Here is a 19,189-nt window from a genome sequence, read left to right on the forward strand (position 1 = left end):
GACACAGTGTGTTTTCACACCTGACTATTCTTTTTATCGGAGTTGCTTTGCACTTGCTTGTTCCCGGGTGAATGTGAAGCTGACGTCCATTGGGCCGCAGTGCTTTGTGCCTCCAACGTACTTAACACTCATCTAATCTGCTCTTGCAGCTCTTTCAATAAAGGAAGTTAGGCTTCGAGGGGTCCGTTAATGGCAGGGACTGGTGCCTTTTGGTGCCCTGCAATGGAACCTCGCGGTAGGGAGCTAGAGAAAGTTGTGCATTCCGTTATTGCGCAAAACATATTTTGCACGCATCACACGTTGGCTGTGCACGAACTATCCGCGCTTGGAAAGAGAGGGAGTCTACCGGGACAGTCGCGTCCCCAGCGAACTTGTACGGTGAACGGACGGGGTGACGGAACGAGGACGGGGGAGAGCCCGTTGAGCGAAACTGTTGCGTTCCTCGTGCGCTCCTCAGGTGTAGGCTACGACGCAGAGGGAGAGAGTCCTAGCGCAGGGGAAGTGTCGGCAGCGTCTCCGTCACCATGTGATGACCACCACGAACCAGAGGTGGCGACCAGCACCGCGCATGAGGTTAGGCGTGTTGACGCGGCAGGGGTGTCCCCAACCCCCAGCGCGCTCGCAGCCCTCATCGAGGCAGCGCGTGCGAGGGAAACTGTAGAAGGTGTAGGGCCTATCAAGACCGACAGTGGCGTCTGTCATGTAATGTGCCCGGCGCCACCACGTAGCGGCGGCGCCACCGCCGACGGTGAGTGCCGTGGGCTACGGGTAGGTGCACAGACGGGGGATGATGGGGGTGACGAGTTTGGTGTGTCGTTGCAACAAGGCAACGAACCGGACCACAGCAAAACCGAGGAGCCACGAGGGTGCGTCGCTGCTTCAAAGCATCCACTGCAAATGACCCGCGAGGAGTTCCTTGCACAGTATAAGCGAGCACCGCGTCGTGGGGAGATTGGATACGATGCGGAGAGCGTTGCTGCTGCGGAGTCCCTCGGCTACGTTATGAGCGGCTCTCGCAACCGGGAGAAACAGCATTATGTTGACAGCATCCAACAAAAACTACACGAAAAAGAGGCGCGGAAGCTTCGCTTACAGTTCCGAAAGGTGGAGGACGAGCGAAATGACAGCGCCACTGTCGAGACACTCCTAACGCTGATGCGGCAGAGGACTGTGGGTGAAGTAAAGAAGTTGTGAAGGATCCGCTACTGCTACTGCCCGCTGGTTCTAATATCTCGGCGGTTGGTTGACAAATTTGTGCTTGTAACTCGCTTTTTCGTGTGCTCAGTTGTAAGTTTCGATTATGCGTGTGCGCGCGTGCTTCCACCGCCAAACCCTACTCTCACCTTTCTTCCCTACTCGTTGTGCAGAGCTAACGCCGTCGCAAGGAAAAGCTTCATGTGCATCGAACAGCTCGTGCACTCTGTCGGTGAATTCTTCAAGACCGCGGTTGCGTGCCTATGTTGTCTCCTCATTGGAGGCCCTGTCCTCATCGGTGTTGGCGTACTTTTCCTCTCCAGCGACGACCCTCGTGACAATTTCAAGAAGGCGGTGAGTGCATTCGACCCAAAGCCCCTGGAGAGTTGGACTGGAACATTCAGTGATGTGAAGGCCACCGTCAGACGGCAGTCACTGTCCGTCGCGGGTTTTGGTCCGATACCGTCCGTTTACACTGAAGCCACCGTCCCGGTTAGCGGTAACACCGATGGCAGCCAACTGGTAGTGAAGGTGAACATTAACACCGTCGCACCGTTCACGCGGAGGTCACCTCTTCATGCAACAAGGGAGAGATGGTTCTCCTGCAGTTCTTCTCAATGTTCTGGATATTCCAGAAAATGTGACTGTCAAGAGAAGCACGAGCAATTTAGGAACAAGTGCTATTCACAAGGTGGCCAATACACTACTCAAAGCTCGAAATGTCGGTTGGGTGAAAAGTGCGGCTACTGCAAGCAGGAAGTGTATTTGTCCAAGCTCTATCTTGTCGCTGCAAGCGATGGAAAAGGGGGGTACAGGGAAAGTACCCAATATCAGAGCGCGTTGTACAGTTTTGGACATCTGTCCCAGGGATACGAGGCGGTACCCCAGGATAAGGTTCAGGTGCAGTTATACAGTGAGGGAGATCCTTTCATCGCACTCGAGCGTGAAACGATGGGCGAGGGTGAATTCGGCGTTCCGAATCGGACAATGGGAATCGCTTGTATCGTGGCCGGATCGCTGCTCCTTCTTCTGGAAATTGCCGTGTGTGTGTGTGTAGTTTGCTTCTGTCTGAAGCGTAAGGGCTCTTCATCCAATGATACGGGTGATCCTGATACACCTCAGGGGGATGGCTCTCCTTATACATACGGACAATCACAACCACCACCACCACCAGGTTATGCCTACGGCCAACCACTGCCGCAGCAGGGCTACCTTTATGGGCAACCACCACCGCCGCAACAACAAGGTTATCCCTATGGGCAACCACCACCACCGCAACAAGGGCACACGTATGGCCAACCACCACCGCCGCAACAAGGAGGGTATACTTATGGGAAGCCACCACCGCAACAAGGGTACACGTATGGCCAACCGCCACCACCACAAGGAGGCTATACTTACGGCCAACCGCCACCACCGCAACAACAGGGTCACTCTTATGGGCAAGCGCCCTGCCCCCAACCAAATCCTACAGTGTAGTTAACGCGGTTAGGACAGTTCTTTTGTCATTGTCAAAGCGTGGTCAAGAACCATGCGTGACAATGTGTTTTCTTTTTTTTAGATGAGCGATATTTTTTTTTATTTTACTCTTTGTTGTTTAACTTTCGGGTATTGTATGACTCTATTTAGTTGAGTCGATTGTAGTGGATGGTGTACGCGGTCATAGTTTTTTTTTTTTGTTTAGCGAATGTGTGTTGGTATCCGTGGTGGATGAATTTCGTCACGTTGATGGCAAGAAGGTAAATATTTCGCGACTCACGCACAGCTCTACCACTACAGATTGTGAACTAAAGCCCTACCAGTATCATACCATCTACATCGGATTTGGGAGGGTTTTCCATTACTTTTGTCTGCCCACCGTGTTTCACTGCTTTTGGTCCCCTTTCGTTGTGGTTGGCTCTTTTCTGCTGTTGACAAGGTAAAGGACATGATCTCGTGTGTTGCTGGTCGTGGGGCAGGGTCACTTTCAGTCTGTTCTCTGTGTGATGGTTCCGCTGTTGCCCTCTGCGTCGAGACGGAAATTCTCGTCGCCATCCGCGACGGTGCTGAAGAGGAAGTAGTAGTTGTCCTCTGCGGTGGCCAGATAGTTCGTGGTATGTCGTTCCTTCGTGCCCCTGACGAGCGTCTGTGCCTTGTTTCCGGTGGCGACGGTAAGTTTATAGCGGTGCAGGACGTATCGTCCGCAAGGCGGGCAAATGCTCATTCCTTGCAACTGGGGAATGCTACCGTTGACAATGCTACGCTACTGTTCCGCTCGCGGCCTCACACAAAGCGCATAACACACGTAGCCGTTTGCGATGGTGCAACTGTGTTGTTTGCAGACAAGTTTGGTGAAGTGTTCCGACTGCAGCTTGTATGGAAAACAGGTACTGGGCTGGCGTTGGCATCCGATGAAGTGGTTCATGTCTTCCTACTTCAACATTTCAGTGTGCTGACTACCTTCTTTGTATCGTCGGCCATTCCGTGGATTGGTTGTGGGAATAAGGGGCCAACACCCGATCCGTTCCCGAGGCGTCGCCTGTTTACTTGTGACAGGGATTGTCACGCACGAGTCAGTCTCTATCCTGAAACATTTCGAATCGAACAGTATTTGTGGACTGGAGCACCACAATCAGTGGTAACCGCCATAGCGGAGATCCAATGCCAGGTGGAAGAAAGAAGGTACTCGCACTTCGCCGTGGGTAACCGGAATGGGTGGGTGCACCTGTGGACTGCAGACAACGCTACCGGGGCGGTGGGGGACGCCAGTACGACACCCTTCGTCCCTTCCGGTTCCTTCATCGAAGAAGATGCACGAACCAGCGGTGCAGGTGCTGTGCTATCCGTTGTGCATGCGTCGGTACATGCCGGGGAGGTGCACGGTCGCGGAGAAGTCGCACTATCCCAGGGCATCCTTGTTGCCTACGAAGGGGCACGCGACGTGCTGTTTGTTCTTCTTGAGGAAGATGGTACTGGTGGCAAACTGTCACTGTCCGGTTGCTGTGCCTTACGTGTAGGCTTAGAGTCTCCTCCCCTTGCGATGGTGGGCCTCGGTGGCGACAGAGCAATGGTGCTCCAGCGGAGCGGCCGGGTGCAGGTGGTGAGGTTGGCGTATGCGGAGTCTTGTGTCTCGGCTCGTGTATGCGAGGAGTCGTGGTTGCGGGGGTTGTCCAACCTTACCCAGCGCCAGTTAGGGGCTCTGTTGGGTTCCACCGATCCCTTCTCTCAGTGGAACTATGACACTGTTGACCCGCGGACGCGCAGGCGGGGGAGAAGTGATTTTTCCGAAGGCGGTGACGTGGATACGGAGGATGGTGACGCGGTGGATTGCCCCGTCGATGCCATGAAAAAAACACGCACTTGAACTGCCTGTGTTATGGACCAGTGATGGTGCCCGGCGGCGAACCCATACCCTTTGCCGACGCATTTGCCGCTATGGTGTCTTGTGCTGTGTGTCATACGGTGGCGGTGCTGTCATCATTTTTGGTCTACCAACCGGAGATACATTTGCTGTTGTGGGTTGCGGGGGTGGTCGAGTATGACCTTTTAAACTTTTGCGGTCATTGAGTTGGTGATGGTGTTAATTTTAACAATACCAGCGCTTCGCCGCGTCATTTGATGGGTGTTTGTAATATTGATATTGCCTTCACCGACGCGGTACCTGCTGGGAAGAATCGGCGCGGAAGCTTCGCTCTTTTCCTTTACTTTTGGTTCTTTCTCTGTTGGGGTGTATCGTTTAGCATGTTTTGTTCCAAAAGCCCTCCTGCATGCTCGTTTCATCATGAATCCTTCAACAGTATTGGTGTGGTTTGTGGTTATGTGTAATTCCGTAGTCGCTTTGTGATTGCGCGAGCGTGCCCGTTTGTGTATTAGTGACTGAGCCTGTGTTGGTAGTTACAGTACCGTAACCGATGGGTTGAGGAGTGTGGAAACATGCCTTTTTTTTTGAGGTTTTCATTCCCCGATGGTGCTACACGTTCACACGAAAGGGAAATAATCTTCGTACATTTCAATGGATGTCAGCGATGTCAGTCACAAACAACTACCAAGTTTGATTGGATCCATTACAATGGCACTTCGTGTCAGTTCAGTTCTTCAGTTGTTTTTAACCCGACTATGCACCGCCCTGCCTATGTGTCCACGGAACGATATGACCTTACGTGGGTTCGTCTTCCCCATGGGTTAGTGTGCAGCCCATCTTTGAGAATGTTTGTACCCCAAATGAATGCGGCCAGGTGTACAGAATCTGATGGCGTTAATGCAACTATACTGGAGTACAGACAATGTAACGAAGCGAGGAGGCACGACGTTTATCGAGACGATGATTTAATATGTGAGAGTTAAAGGTCCACATAGCTTTTTTTTTTGCTTCTAATTATACCAGACTAAACGAGCCATTTGTTCCTCCTATCGCCTTTCCCTTGTTGCGCCGGCGTTGTGACCCGGCGGCCGTAGGTGTACTGCTCTAGGTTGTTGTCATGGGCACGATTTTTAGCAACGTTCGCACACACGAAGAGGTTCCTCCTGAAGTGAAGGATAAAGTAGAACCAATAACATATGTACCCGCTCCGGAAAGTGCTCGGCCCAGGGATGGCCGCTTCTGCTCGTCGTGTGAAGAACCATTCTGTTTTTACTTCACTCCCAGCACTAATTGTGATTGGTGCGGTCGCCAATTTTGTACTCATTGTTGTCCCGAGCGGTACCTGCTGAGGGGAAACCCTTGTTGTCCGGATTGTACGAAAAGAGCGTATACCATTAAGCGTTCTCAGCTGCTCAAAGAGCACTTGTCGATGATGTCGAGCACTCGGTCCGCAGAGGTCCATGTTGCCAATTAGCCGTTCCGTCCAAAAGGTGCAGCCGCAGTGGCTGTTTAAACCCTCCCCCCTGCTTACTGCGACTTTCATTTTTTTTTTAAGAAAAAAAAGGAAAACCACTTGACTTTCGCGTTTTGCACAGGTATGATTGCGGGTTGATACCTCTTCCCAGCCGTGGCATCCCAAGTGTAACTCACTGGTAAGTTGGATGATGGTTTGCGCAATCGACACTGGTGCCACTGCAGGCAGGTGCACAGGGCTCACGCCCACATAAAATGGGCCGAAAGGAAGGTGAACACCCAGAGAATAAGGATGCATAAGCATCTCCACGGCAGCCACCCGTAAATAAATGTTAGTCACCCCGTAGCTGATCGCTTACCGTTTGTAATTTCACTGGTGGGAAAAAACTCTCCGCCACTTTTTCTCGTATGTGGAGCGAAGCGAGGTAGCGGCGCGAAATAGTACGACTTCAGACCAAAGGAAGACCCTTTACCCCTAAGGCATCTATGCGTCACGCTGTCACAAAATTATGCATTCGCGCTACCGCTGGTGCAGGTGGAGGTGGACGCACCGACAGTGCTGTGTTTCCGGGACGGAAGTGTTGCGCCGTAGGTGAGACTGATCATGGGTCGGACGTAGAACCGTATACCGTAATTCGGGAGGAAGGAAGTAGTGTGGATGTCCATGCTTGGGTGAGTGGCGTTGAGGTGGAGCGCTCTGCAGTTGAACAGCTCCTGCAGTTGTCACGGTTGGGTGATATTATTCAGCACCCCGTTGTGGCCATGCCAGATGTACATACTAGCAACGGTGCCACTGTAGGGACGGTCATCCCAACAACACGGGCAATCATACCAGCGAGTGTTGGGGTGGATATCGGTTGCGGGATGATCGCGGTGCGTACGAGCCTGACACAAGAAGATTTACCGTCGTCACTGGCTGCCCTCCGACTGGCTATCGAAGTTGCCGTCCCACACGGGCGAACGCACAATGGTAGAAGTGGGTTAGATGCGGGAAGCTGGCGAAACAATATCCCAGAGAGCGTCGCTGCTGTGTGGCGGACGCAGTTGCAGAAAGGCTTTGAGGAGATCTGTTGCATGCAAAAACACATTGAAACTAGCAACCACATTGAACACTTGGGCACTCTGGGCGGTGGAAATCACTTCATTGAACTATGTGTTGATGATGGAAGGAAGGTGGACGTGGGTGAAAGTTACGTTGAAATTGGGAATTCAGGGAGCAGCGGTGCCACATCTGAAACGTCCAAAGGCGTTTCCCGGCAACCTAACATCTGGGTGATGTTGCACAGCGGTTCGCGGGGAGTTGGAAACCGCATCGGAACAATATTTTTCGAGCTCGCCAAGAAGGATATGGGGGCCCACCTAGCAAATCTTCCGAGTGCCGACCTGGCCTATCTGCGTGAGGGTTCTGAGCACTTCGAACAGTATGTGGAAGCTGTTTATTGGGCGCAACTCTACGCAAAGCTGAACCGTGAGATTATGCTGGACAACGTGCTTCGCGCGGTGCGCAAAACAATAGGTAGGGGGTTTTCCGTTGATGCACTTGCGATAAATTGCCATCACAATTACGTTCAGCGTATGGAGTTGAGTGCTGGAGTGCACGTGTGGTTAACAAGGAAGGGGGCTACATCCGCACGTGCAGGCGAGCTTGCGGTCATTCCTGGAAGCATGGGAACGAAAAGCTACATTGTACGTGGGAAAGGTAATCCAAAAAGTTACTCATCCTGCTCCCACGGAGCTGGCAGGCGTTACAGCCGTGGTGAGGCGAAACGACGTTTCACCTTGGAGCAGCATAAGACGGCAACAAAGGGCATAGAGTGCCGAAAAGACGCTGACGTTCTAGACGAGACACCCATGGCGTACAAGGACATTGACGACGTTATGCGTGCTCAGGATGATCTTGTGGAGGTTGTATGTGTGCTCAGACAGTTGTTGTGCGTTAAGGGGTAAGGCGAGGGGCACTGTAGCTGGGGCATTGCACTTTGCGGTTGAATTTAAATATGTGGGGTGGTTTGCGGTCTTCGTGCTTAATATCTGTTGTTATTTGACAGTCACTACTTTCGGTGGTGAGCCAGTTGCACGGTGTTTTCTTGAGGAACCTCTTTTTTTTTTGCTAGTTGTCGCCTGCTTTCCACCAGGCACAGTGTTTACCGATGGCTGTGAGGTCACAGCATGCGTGGGGAGTACTGCAGTGGCTTCTTGTAGGGACCGTGGGGGTTCCCCCTTCAGTTAGCGTTGTGTGTTATTTGCTTTTTTTCTTTTTTTTTATTTTTGCCTTCGGCTGTGTTTGAAAAGGTAGCCATGGAGCGCTTGAAGTATTTGATGCATGATTTTCGCATTGAGATCAGTTTTTGGTATGAACTGGAAAAGAGGAAACTACATGAATGGAGGCTGTCCGAGCCCATCATTCGCTCGCCAGTATTTGGTGTTACGAGTTCCTCATCTTCAGGTATCTATCGGTCATTAGTATCGCTGAGGGCGGAAAGCTTGTCCGCGAGCCGTGTGAATGTCACGAGGCGTCTTAGGGACGAAACATCGGTGAGTGAAGGAGACCCAATCGACGACCATTCTGGTGGTACCGGCACGAGTTTGCGGTGTGTGCACACACTACACGATGGCTTTATTCAAAACTTTAATACGGCTAAGCAACTTTACCAACTTCCTCGTCGTAGCGCATTGTGGGATATTTTGAAAAAGTCACTTCTTCTTCCTCTGTATACTTGTTGCAAAAATAAGCGCGAGGAAAACGTAACTGAATACTCTTCTGCGGAGGAACTAGCGTGGGAGGACGTAAACTTCTCAATTATGGCGCTTTACACGTACGCGGACCTTAAAAGCCACCGTTTCCTTTATTCGGTTGCCTTTCCTGTTTTTGATCTTGGCTCTCCTGTCTTTGTTCAACGGCGCGTAAAAGGTGGTTATACTGCTGCTGGGTCTGAATTTAAAGGTGTTTACTTTCCGAACCAATTTGCTGTTGACCGCGTTCATGCGCATTTGTTGGAGAAACTGCAGAAGAGACCCGAGAATGGACCCAATCCCTTTATTGTCGTGCGATCTTCCGCTGCTGATGTGAAGGGTAAAGGAAACAATGATGATGGGTGTGTTATATTTCTACCATTCTCGCCCAAGTCTATGGAAGCAGCGTCGAATCATTCAATGCCGTTGATTGCTTTCCTGGACTATTCTTCTGAAGGCTCGCCCGGATGGGCTGTGCGCAACATTGTTAGTGCTCTTCGATTGGCGCAGCCACTCATTACTTCGTTTGCTTTATACTGCGTGCGGAACAACGATGTGTCAGAGAGCGTCCTCTTTCACTGTATGTGCGAGCCGCTTTCCTATACCTTAGAGGAGGTTGTAGAAGGTGTTAGTCCAGCCAAAGTAGTTGGCTGGGTGGATCCGGAAAGCGACGGTGGAGCCTCGAGTGTTCACACTATTGATCTGGGCCCCCTGATGTCTCCGGATAAACTGGCCGACGCGAGCGCTGGGCTTAACTTAACTTTGATGAAGTGGCGCGCGCTGCCTGAACTTAACCTCGATAGGTTGGCGCAGTGCAAAGCTCTACTGTTAGGGACAGGAACGCTCGGTTGCAACGTGGCACGGCAGTTGCTCATGTGGGGTGTGAGGCATATCACACTTGTGGATCGCGGTAAAGTGTCATTTTCAAACCCGGTTCGACAAACACTCTTTGAGTTGTCTGACGTCAACAACCCACGGGAAGAAGAACGAAATAAAGCCATTGCCGCAGCTAAGGCACTGAAACGTATCCTTCCTGGTGTAAACGCACGTGGTGTGCCATTGACAATACACATGCCCGGTCACCGCGTGGACAAGGCCCGTGAGGAAGAAGTAAAGGCAGAAATAGAGGCTCTGGATGAACTCATACGCTCACACGATGTGGTGTTCTTGTTGACTGACAGCCGAGAAGCGCGCTGGTTACCTACACTAATGGCCACTGCACACTGTAAACCAACCGTTAATGTTGCACTTGCATTTGACACATATGTTGTTATGCGCCATGGATTGGACCCACCGGAAGGCAGTGACAAAGGGGCGAAGTACGTTCGTCTGGGTTGCTACTTCTGCAGTGATTCCGTCGCCCCTCGGGACAGTATTACCGCTCGCACGCTTGACCAGCAGTGCACTGTCACTCGGCCTGGTCTCTCAGCGATTGCATCTGCTATTGCAGTGGAGTTGCTTGCCCAACTTTACAACCACCCTCTGGGATTTGCCTGTCCTCCTTACGTCCAGAGTGAGAGGGACGCGACACCGGGGGTCTCCGATTCCGTTGCAGGTGGCGCTGTTTGCCCTTTGGGCACGATCCCACAGCAAATACGTGGTAGCGTCGCCCACCACAACGTTTACACACTCCATGGTTGCCGTTACGAGCAGTGCACCGCATGCTCCGATCCTATCGTACGCTCATACAAGGACGAGGGGTCAGCTTTTGTGCTACGATGTATCAACGACCCTATGTACATTGAAGAAGTAAGTGGGGTGAAAGCATTTAAAGAAAGTTGTGCTCTTGATAGTTGCGACGGCTGGGATGATGATGTGGACAATCAGTAGGAGGAGGGCGTGAGTGTTACATCGTGGTTGTTTTTTTTTTGGGGGGGAGACATTTTTTCGTTGGCGGGCAACCGTCTGCTGAGGCCCGGAAAAACAAGATTTTGTGGCTATCTCAGGTGGTGTTATAGCGTTTCTACATTCCAACGCATGTTGATAATTCGGCCTCAATGCTCATAAATTCTGGGAAACAAGTTGGTCTTGTCTCAACGTACACCTCCCATTTCCCCCATGTGTCTTTAATCGTTGTTCGTGTACTCAACTAAGTAAAGGAATTTGTTGTGTGTGTTTGTGTCGCCCGACACGCCACGAAGAAAAAGATCAAGTACAGAAAGCTGAGCTGGGTCGCCGCCTAATGCCAGTAGCATCCGTGTCAAACAAAGGTGCGAAACGCCAGCGAGACGGTGATGGCGGGGGCATCGTCGAGAGGGCCGCAAGTCATTCACCCTACTCGGCAGCTATAGAGATTACGAACGGAACCACAAGAAAGGCCGTGGCCGACTATCTAGAGTGCAGTGGCCTCGTTAGCTCGATTTCCGACGTTGATGTATTGCTTAGTTCACCTGCCTTTCGTCATGTGGCGCGGAGTTTCCTGGTTCCACCTGTCTCAGCAGTGTTTGATGGTCCCATGGAACTGGGTGTTATTCGGCTTGTAGCCAATAACGACACAACACTCCTCTTTACATCAGATAGTATCGATCCCGTAAACGTCCCTTCCGAAGTGGGGCAGAGCTTCTGTATGGGAGACGTCGTGATACTACAACGAGCACGTCCGTCGTGTAAACCCGGTGATGAGGGACACGAGAGTAAGCACCTACTGGAGTTTTTAACCTTCGATCCGTCTTCACTAGCGGATGCCGGTGATTGGTGTCACGCGGCCTCATGGAATGCAGTAACTACGGCGAAATGGGTGCGAGAAATCTTATCACATCCCCCTGGCTTGGCTCAGGTAACGTGCATTGTTCAACCCCTTGTAGGGCTCGGAGCGGACTGCACCTCCTCGAGTCGCCGCGTTAATTCGACGGGTTGGTCCCGCTCCCTGCAGCTGCCCCTTCTACTTCGACAACTCAAGAGGGTGACGGGTGTCTCCGCTCGGACAGTGCTTCAACTGAAGAAGGTGATTTTTTCTGTGGTCCGCCTTTACGTTGCTATATTAAGCAACGCAGAGACTGTCGCTCCACTTCCACACATACTAGGGGAAGCGATACGTCAGTTCGTCGCCTCACCCCTTTTTGTTGACGGTCTCACGCTGGTGTTGAGTGAAATGGCGGGCTCAGTGTCGCAGTCATCGTGGGTTGCTGCCCAGCAGTCGGTGTTGGACGCCATATGGCTGGGTCTTCGCTATACGTGCGGAGAGCGGGCGCCTACCAACTGCGGAGGCAAAACGGATTGTGATTCACTGCAGCAAAAGTTGCATACAGAGGCGGAGCGCGGTGTCCACGCTGTACTGCATCGCCTCACATCCATATGGATAGATAGCAGAGGTGTCGACGGTGGGAAGGCAGATAGCAACCAGCCAGTTGCACAGCTTGTCGAAGAGTTGGCACGCGCCGGTCTGTTCCGTCACTTTGTACATTGGGTGCGGCACAAAGAGCAGATGGTTGAGTCTTCCAATATTGTTGGTAATGCTCACTGCCCACCAACCATGCAGGAGATCAGAGAGCTTAGGGGGCTCCAGAGGGGCACCGTCAGGGAAATGATGGCGGCTATGGCAAGTGCTTACACGCCCTATCTTCGTCAGGAGGCGCCGCGTTTTGTTGAGAGTTCCATACTGGCAGCGTATGCGGAACTGTACGGCCCAGCTGCTCGCGCAGTAAACCATTTCGTTAGCGAACCTCCGTTGAGCGAGGGTACTGGGGACAGAATGGAACGGTGGTGGCCACATATCTCAGTGACAAGAGTCAATCAAGCGGCGGTCCGCTCGTCTCTGACCAGTTATTCCTTGGATGAGATTCAGCTACATGCTTTGTTTGGCATGCCGCTAACGGCCACGTTGCGTGCGGCAAAGGAAAAGAAAGATTTCACTAGGCTGGGTGAACGGGGTTCTACCTTTGGTTATCTAATTGTAAGACTGAACGGAAATGTTTTTGTTTTCCCCGTTATCGTGTGCAATGTGTCCGACTGCTCCAGCAAAAACTGCACTGATGGAGAGGTGGGTTGGACCATTTGCACAGTCGACGCCTATGTTCTCCGTGACGGAGACATGCTGCCCTCGCTTTTAGGAGCAAGCGCGGCGGCGTCGGTTTCTTCAGACACAGGTGAAAAATTTCCGGAAGCTTGGTTTGTTTACGAAGACGCGCACGGTGACGGTGAAAAGTTGGGCGACGCACAGCGCCCGCAGCTCGGACAGGAGCCTCCACAGTTTTTCCCAAAAGGAACTTCGGCAATTTCGTATATATTGTACATTCGGCACCTTCAGTCATTGCGAAGACGCCTGCAGCATGAGGGGCGGAAGGATGTTTATGCTCCAGGGCGTCTGAAGAGTCTTCAAGAAAAGGGTAGCGCTTCACAGGGACGTATTCTTTGGTGGGGAAACAATGCAAACGACAGCATTAGTGGCAACGTAGCAGGCACTAGCCTACCTGCTTCATTTGGCAGCAGTGAAAGCGTAGAAGACATGTTCGTAACCTCCACGTTACTTCCCTCCGACGGAGAGCACCTACGGCGTTGTCTTGACGACCTTACGGAGGCCACGGCGCTAACTCCTTCGCAGGTAGAGTGTATCCACACCTTGACAGCGTCGGGCCGTGGCGTCCGTACACTCGTTGGTGCTGTTGGAAGCGGCAAGACTGTGATAATGCACGCGGCGAGCCTGGCTCGTGGAAGAGTACACGAGGAACTTCGGAAAGAGCATGCGCCATTGTGGCACTCGTTGATCAAGCAAAGCGGGCATGCGGTTTCGGGTTATGTGGCCAAGCTTGCGATGGTAGAAGATATGGATGATCTTTTTTATGAGGCAGATACTTCTTCTGGGCGTGACTTACTGGAGGAACTCACCAGCGAAGCGATTTTAAACATCAACGAGCACGTGCAGTTGAGTGAGAAATTGAAATGCTGCCACGCGCCGTTGCTATTGCGACCGAGGGCATTGAAACACGACCCTCCGAAGTATACCGACCGAGTGCTCCACGAGGCCAACGTTAAGGATAAGTTTCACTCATTGAGTGATGCCCTGCAGCAGAGCTACGACCGTTCCATGAGGGCGCCCCTGACAGGTGTTCTGAACGTGTGGTTACGTTCCCTCAGGCGTTTGGGAAATGTCATTAGTGTCGTGCAAGAGTCATTGGATGCTGCAGGCGAAGGTGAATGGAAATTGTTTACCGAATTCCTATCTTGGATCATGACACAAAAAGAGAGAAACGACACTTTCACTGAGGCGAAGCTTCGGGGCGAGTCGTGGATGACTTTCCTTGGTACGGATCTGTGGGAATCCGCAACAGTGGTGGATGCTGCTGCTTTCCTTTCAGCAGACGGGGGTAGTGGGGCACGCGACGCGCCGGAGTGGCGAAGTATGAAGCCCTTGATGGGAGGAACGTTCAAACCGGTAACCCTTCCAAACGCCGCTCGTGGCCTCTGCGATTATGGCAAATCTGAGGCCGCTGGGTGGCTGGCCGTATACGGCGAAAAGCAGACCGAGTTCCTCAATTTTTTGCAAAAAAGAATCATGAATGAGGTGCAATACATCTTCTCCTTCTTTCTTGATCTGGTCCATATGGTGGCGGCAACGTCACAGGTATCGAAGGTGACTGTGCTAACTGCCACGAGGGTTTCGCTGCTGCGAGAAATACTTTTCATCCGGATGTGGCAGCCTCGCTACCTTGTGATTGATGACTATGATCAAGTAGAGGATGCACTCTACCTTGCGCTTTCACCGGCGTCTGTGGTTGTTCTTTCTCGGCAGATGGACGCCCCGCTGCAATCAGAGCAACAGATTGCCCTGGCAGTCCTCAAGGCTACCCAGAAGGAGCTTCAAGGAACTTCATTCTTCTCCACTGCCGTTTTGGGTGAAGCCCTCCGTTTTAGCGCACCTGAGCTCCACAAAGGTCTCCTGCTGTGCCGTAATAGTCCTCTCGTTAACTATGCAGCGTCACGAGGTGAAGCACCTGTTGTGGGCTCCAGTACAGCGGAGGCCAGCGGTGATCACGGCTTCTCGGGGGAGGGTACCCACCAACCCGTCCAAATCCCGGGATTTTCCTCTTCCTCTTGTGTAGAACTGTGGACGCACGCTGTGCCTATTAATGTAGGCGTTACATGTGACGGCCTGGGAGCTGCATTTGCGCGCGCCCGCATCAAGCAGGTTACTCCCTCGTACGAGGTCATTGTTTACTGCAGTTCCTCTGTCGATCGGGACGTCATCATAGAGGGAATGTCGCTTTGTGCCGAGGGGGATCAGGCGGATCTCACCAAGGTTGTTTATACGCTGCCGCTCCTTCCTGACGCATTTGTGGAGCACGATGAAGAGTGCGATGTTGCGGTGCTCTGCCTTTCGGGTTTGGCGCGGTCGATAGGCCACGTTAGTGGTTTGCAGCGGCAGAAACGGTGGGAACAGACGGTGGCGGAAAAAACATTTGTTGGGTGTGTGGAACGATGGCTGTGGAAAGCCGCATCACGTGCGCGCCGTGGTGTGCTATTGATTGGGAGCAAGGAATTGTTTCGCTTCCTTGACCCGTTGCAACGAATAGAAGGATTTGCTCAACAGCAACGCGATCGCGGTGAGTATTGGCTGCCTACCGAAGCCAAGTGGGCAGCGCTGGCGCTACGCTGCCCGGAACACGCGAGCAGTCGGCAGTTAGCCATTCTAACATACGCAGACTACTGTGGTTGCAAGGTCCGCGTAATCGGTGTCCGGGAATGTCGATCATTTTGCCTCGCCCCCTATACCAATTGCACAAGCACAGCGCATGCATGTCTTCACGCATGCCACGTCCCCTCCGGTTTTTCACAATCTTGTACTTGTGGTGTAAAAGGTGACTCGAACTTGCTTCACGACAGGTGCCCCTTCCCCTGCGCAAGGGATCAGCGGTGTGGCCACGCGTGCTTGCGCAGCTGCTATGAACCGTGCTCTCCGTGCGAATTCGTCGGTCTAAAACGACTGCTGTGTGGTCAAAGCGTGGTTACGGGCGTAAATGACAATGGGCCAACGATGACTGTTGTATATCACTTCCAACGGGTTCGATGTGGGGAAGAGCCGAAACCTTGCGAGGAGAAAGTGACGGTTCGCTGCCCCCAATGCAAGACCAGGCTAACGATGCGCTGCAGTGACTTGGTTGCCCGTGGGGGGTTTGAAAACTTTTCTATCGGCGAGCTTGAGTGCGAAGGTTGTGTTGCGCTGTATAACCGCGTTGCAAAGGAGTTTGGCTTGCGGGAAATTGAAGCGATGCAAAAGCGCACTGCTGGCGAGGTCAATGCTGATCTGAGCCTTCCTGTGCAACAGCTACCCGCTGAGGCCCAGGAAAGGTTACAGAAGCTCTTTATGATCGCGGTGAAAAAGGGTCAATTAATGCTTCAGAAAGAGGCGTTAGAGACCATGCAAGGAGGGGAGGCATCAGAGTTCCACAGGCAGCAACAAATATTTAACGCACAACTAAGCCAACAGGAAGCGGAACTGCGAAGTCACCGTGACCGCGCCCAAGAAAACATTCAACTTTGGGAAAAGAAATTGAAGCAAAAGTATGAAGCACAGCTTGCAACAAACGAGGAAATTGAAACGGAGGTGCCATCGATGCTAAGCGAGGCCATCGCTGAGGAAGAAAGGCAGCAGCAGTACAACTTCGTGTAGTGCCTTGAAGAATGCTTTTGGACGATTGCAGCCCACTAGGCGACACAAAGCGGAACATGTGTTTTGACATGGGTGCAGCGGTAGGGGGGTCTGGTCTCTACTGGAATGGCGACCCTTGTGTTACTGCCTTCTTATGATGTGCCGTGCACCGTGCGATTAATGGCTACAAATAGGTGCATATACGGTTTACTCTCTGACACCCTGAATAACTCGCCCTTAAGCCGATGCGCATTTTGTTTTACGTGAGAAAGAGCGGTTCACCTCTGGACAGTTGTGTGCTTTTAAAATTTGTAGGTTCGCTTCTTCATATTCTTTTTCCTACCCTTCGCTCTTTCTCAGGGGTGTGGGCGCGGGTGATAATTGATGCGGGTCGGTTCCTGGTTGTTTTACCGCGCTGGTCCTTTCTACGTTGCCCGCTGCCCGCGTATAGCGCAGGAGCTGACTCGAGGATGTCTAACCCCCAAAGCACACGTGGATTCCAAGAGGAGCTTCTTCGTTTCCTTCCGCGAAACGCCAAATGAAGCGTGCTATAAGTTTTTTGTCAAAGGCGTCGAATTTCTCCCACAAAGTGGAAATACACTTCGTTTCGATTTTGACAACTGCCATCAATCGCCCCTTGCCAAGCACATTCTCCACAATCTCCCTATGGTGGAGGAAGTTACCATTGGGAGGGATTTTGTGACGGTGCGCCGTGTGGACGATGACGACACGGCGGCTGCAGTGCGACAGTACGCTGTTAGACTCGGCGGTAATCCCACCGCGACACCGGAAGAAACGGCCGAACGGTCAGCGGCGCTCCAGCGGAAGGTTATGGACGCCATGGAAGAAAACTGCGAGCAGGTAAAAACACTTTCTGGTCGCAATGACCCTAACGAAAGTGTGGACGGTGGCGGCGAAAACACCGAGGATAATCTAGGTTCGCAGGGCGGGGTTGCACTAGACTCAGTGGATGAGGCCGCTCTGCGTGATCTGGTGCGCAGCACACATTGGAGTGAGCTAAAGCTTCATGTTAGCGCCCTTCTCACGGATCACCTGTACAGTGGTCGGGCTCATATCGACGCAGATGCTCCTCACCCGCATCCAGATACCATCCCACAGGATGGCGATTCTGAGGTAGTGGTGGTGTTGAAAGAACTTATCTCTACCACGATTAGACCACAGCTTCAAGCTGACGGTGGTGACATTCGCTTTGTTGGGCTTGCGGATTCAGTGATGCTGGTTGAGATGCTGGGAGCGTGCCGTAAGTGTAGGAGCAGCAAGACAACTCTGAGGGATATGATTGAACGGACGACACGGCACTGGGTACCAGAAGTGCAGAAAGTTGAGGAGGTGGAGCGCGGGGGCTCGCATGAAAGGCAACGGCAAGGCAAGGACTAACTAATTTCGTTGCCTATTGATTTAACAGCATCGAGGCAAATGTTGTTGAAAAGGGTTGTTGCACACAATCTCATGCACGTTTGTTGCCGTGGTATGGGATGCCAGCTCGCCTCCACCTACTAAGTTTATGGTGTTTATTTTGTAATGCGGACACTTTCATCGTGTGAAAGGAAAAAGGGTGGAAATGTGGTTTGAGTGCACTGCGTACTATTGGCCACCTCCGTCAGTTTGTTTAGCACCCTATTTTTTTTCGTTGTGTTATTTCTTATCTCTTTCTCCACTTGTCATTCCTTTTGCTCGCGTGCTGATTTCAAAGGACCAGGCTTCCACAGTAGTGCTTTTCGTCCTCACAACATCTTTACGGTTTCGGCATTCGGTTCGCATCGTGTCATTCTTGTTTTGCGCTAAGAAGTTATTGCTCCCATTACGGCGGTGTAGTAGGGGAGCAACTGAACAACCAATATACGCAATAGATACTGAAGGGGACGAGCCGAAGGACACGAAATACCCAGTTGGGAAAAAACCAACGATAAGGTGCGTATAACCAGGTACACTTCGGCTGTGGGCAAGCGAGGGCGTATCAACAAAGGAGGGGAGAAGTTAACTATACGAATGGAAGAGCGTGATGAAATAACGGCGACGTCATTTCGCGTTGTGGTCCTTGAGGAAAGGCCGTACTCTTTTGAAGAGTGCGCAGCACAGCAGGTTCGGAGCTCTGTGCGGGTGACCCACATCGCCTTCACACCACCTACTGTGGAGGAAGTTGAATCGTACGTGAAAAGGCAACAACAAACAAGGAAGCAGAAGCTCTCCTCAAGAGTTAAGACATACGGTGATGCCGCGTTGCGTCAGTTAACCCTTGCAAACCTCACGACACTTTGTGCTTCAGGGAAGATGGAGAGCCACACGGTTGCGTGCTTTCCGTGGGGTTTTCCCGGAAACTGTGGCACAGTTGCGGGGCCCCTCAATCTCGAAAGTGAGGGCAGCAGCAAGAGAACAATCGGCGCTGACAATCTTTTCCAGCTTGAGCAGGTGCGGCTTGGTGGAGTGTACACCGTGGTGCTTCCCCGCATGAGTGACTTGTGCAGCAATGTGGACATACGATTTGATGTGGATGGTTTTGTGCAATTGGAGGTGGTAGGGCCTGGAAGTGTTACCTTCTTCGGAGAACAGTACTCGTCACTGATACCAGAATGGCTTAATCATCACTTCTTTAATGTGGAGGATGGTGAAGAACATGAGGAAGACTCTGACGAGGATGACATCGCGCAGATGTATAGGCTGATTCGTTGAGGAGATATGAATCGCAGTGGAGTGAAGGACGTTCTCGTTTATAGAGGCCATGTAATTGAAGGAAGGAAAGGGGAAGCGTGGCACGTCGAAGTTTGGGGGCAAGGGAGCAAGGTGAAACGGGAGGGGAATCCTTACCAATACGGGCTCCACTTGGAACGAAACATGTGAGAATT

The 19,189-nt window shown here is 52.0% G+C and overlaps 9 protein-coding genes across 9 annotated transcripts; all 9 read left to right on the top strand.

The window, feature by feature from the left end:
- Window positions 1–222: 222 nt before the first annotated feature.
- TEOVI_000133700 (Ras-induced vulval development antagonist, putative) lies at window positions 223–1,194 on the top strand (the record flags this gene model as incomplete). The annotated part of the gene is made up of 1 exon (XM_067224573.1): window positions 223–1,194. The coding sequence occupies one exon, from the start codon at window positions 223–225 to the stop codon at window positions 1,192–1,194; it is 972 nt and encodes a 323-aa protein (XP_067080674.1).
- Window positions 1,195–1,395: 201 nt separating this feature from the next.
- TEOVI_000133800 (procyclic form surface phosphoprotein) lies at window positions 1,396–2,673 on the top strand (the record flags this gene model as incomplete). The annotated part of the gene is made up of 1 exon (XM_067224574.1): window positions 1,396–2,673. One exon carries the CDS (start codon window positions 1,396–1,398, stop codon window positions 2,671–2,673), a length of 1,278 nt encoding a protein of 425 aa, XP_067080675.1.
- A 448-nt stretch (window positions 2,674–3,121) lies between these two features.
- On the top strand, window positions 3,122–4,537 carry TEOVI_000133900 (uncharacterized protein; the record flags this gene model as incomplete). Its single annotated transcript, XM_067224575.1, has 1 exon — window positions 3,122–4,537. The coding sequence occupies one exon, from the start codon at window positions 3,122–3,124 to the stop codon at window positions 4,535–4,537; it is 1,416 nt and encodes a 471-aa protein (XP_067080676.1).
- A 1,114-nt stretch (window positions 4,538–5,651) lies between these two features.
- Window positions 5,652–6,008, top strand: TEOVI_000134000 (uncharacterized protein; the record flags this gene model as incomplete). Its single annotated transcript, XM_067224576.1, has 1 exon — window positions 5,652–6,008. The coding sequence occupies one exon, from the start codon at window positions 5,652–5,654 to the stop codon at window positions 6,006–6,008; it is 357 nt and encodes a 118-aa protein (XP_067080677.1).
- A 485-nt stretch (window positions 6,009–6,493) lies between these two features.
- On the top strand, window positions 6,494–7,954 carry TEOVI_000134100 (tRNA-splicing ligase RtcB, putative; the record flags this gene model as incomplete). The annotated part of the gene is made up of 1 exon (XM_067224577.1): window positions 6,494–7,954. One exon carries the CDS (start codon window positions 6,494–6,496, stop codon window positions 7,952–7,954), a length of 1,461 nt encoding a protein of 486 aa, XP_067080678.1.
- A 351-nt stretch (window positions 7,955–8,305) lies between these two features.
- TEOVI_000134200 (Ubiquitin-like modifier-activating enzyme ATG7, putative) lies at window positions 8,306–10,570 on the top strand (the record flags this gene model as incomplete). The annotated part of the gene is made up of 1 exon (XM_067224578.1): window positions 8,306–10,570. The coding sequence occupies one exon, from the start codon at window positions 8,306–8,308 to the stop codon at window positions 10,568–10,570; it is 2,265 nt and encodes a 754-aa protein (XP_067080679.1).
- A 352-nt stretch (window positions 10,571–10,922) lies between these two features.
- TEOVI_000134300 (uncharacterized protein) lies at window positions 10,923–16,346 on the top strand (the record flags this gene model as incomplete). The annotated part of the gene is made up of 1 exon (XM_067224579.1): window positions 10,923–16,346. The coding sequence occupies one exon, from the start codon at window positions 10,923–10,925 to the stop codon at window positions 16,344–16,346; it is 5,424 nt and encodes a 1,807-aa protein (XP_067080680.1).
- A 363-nt stretch (window positions 16,347–16,709) lies between these two features.
- Window positions 16,710–17,723, top strand: TEOVI_000134400 (HIRA-interacting protein 5, putative; the record flags this gene model as incomplete). Its single annotated transcript, XM_067224580.1, has 1 exon — window positions 16,710–17,723. The coding sequence occupies one exon, from the start codon at window positions 16,710–16,712 to the stop codon at window positions 17,721–17,723; it is 1,014 nt and encodes a 337-aa protein (XP_067080681.1).
- A 612-nt stretch (window positions 17,724–18,335) lies between these two features.
- TEOVI_000134500 (uncharacterized protein) lies at window positions 18,336–19,016 on the top strand (the record flags this gene model as incomplete). The annotated part of the gene is made up of 1 exon (XM_067224581.1): window positions 18,336–19,016. One exon carries the CDS (start codon window positions 18,336–18,338, stop codon window positions 19,014–19,016), a length of 681 nt encoding a protein of 226 aa, XP_067080682.1.
- Window positions 19,017–19,189: the final 173 nt, after the last annotated feature.

Source organism: Trypanosoma equiperdum, assembly GCF_001457755.1.
Source record: "Trypanosoma equiperdum strain OVI genome assembly, contig: ctg_351, whole genome shotgun sequence".
NCBI lineage: Eukaryota > Euglenozoa > Kinetoplastea > Trypanosomatida > Trypanosomatidae > Trypanosoma > Trypanosoma equiperdum.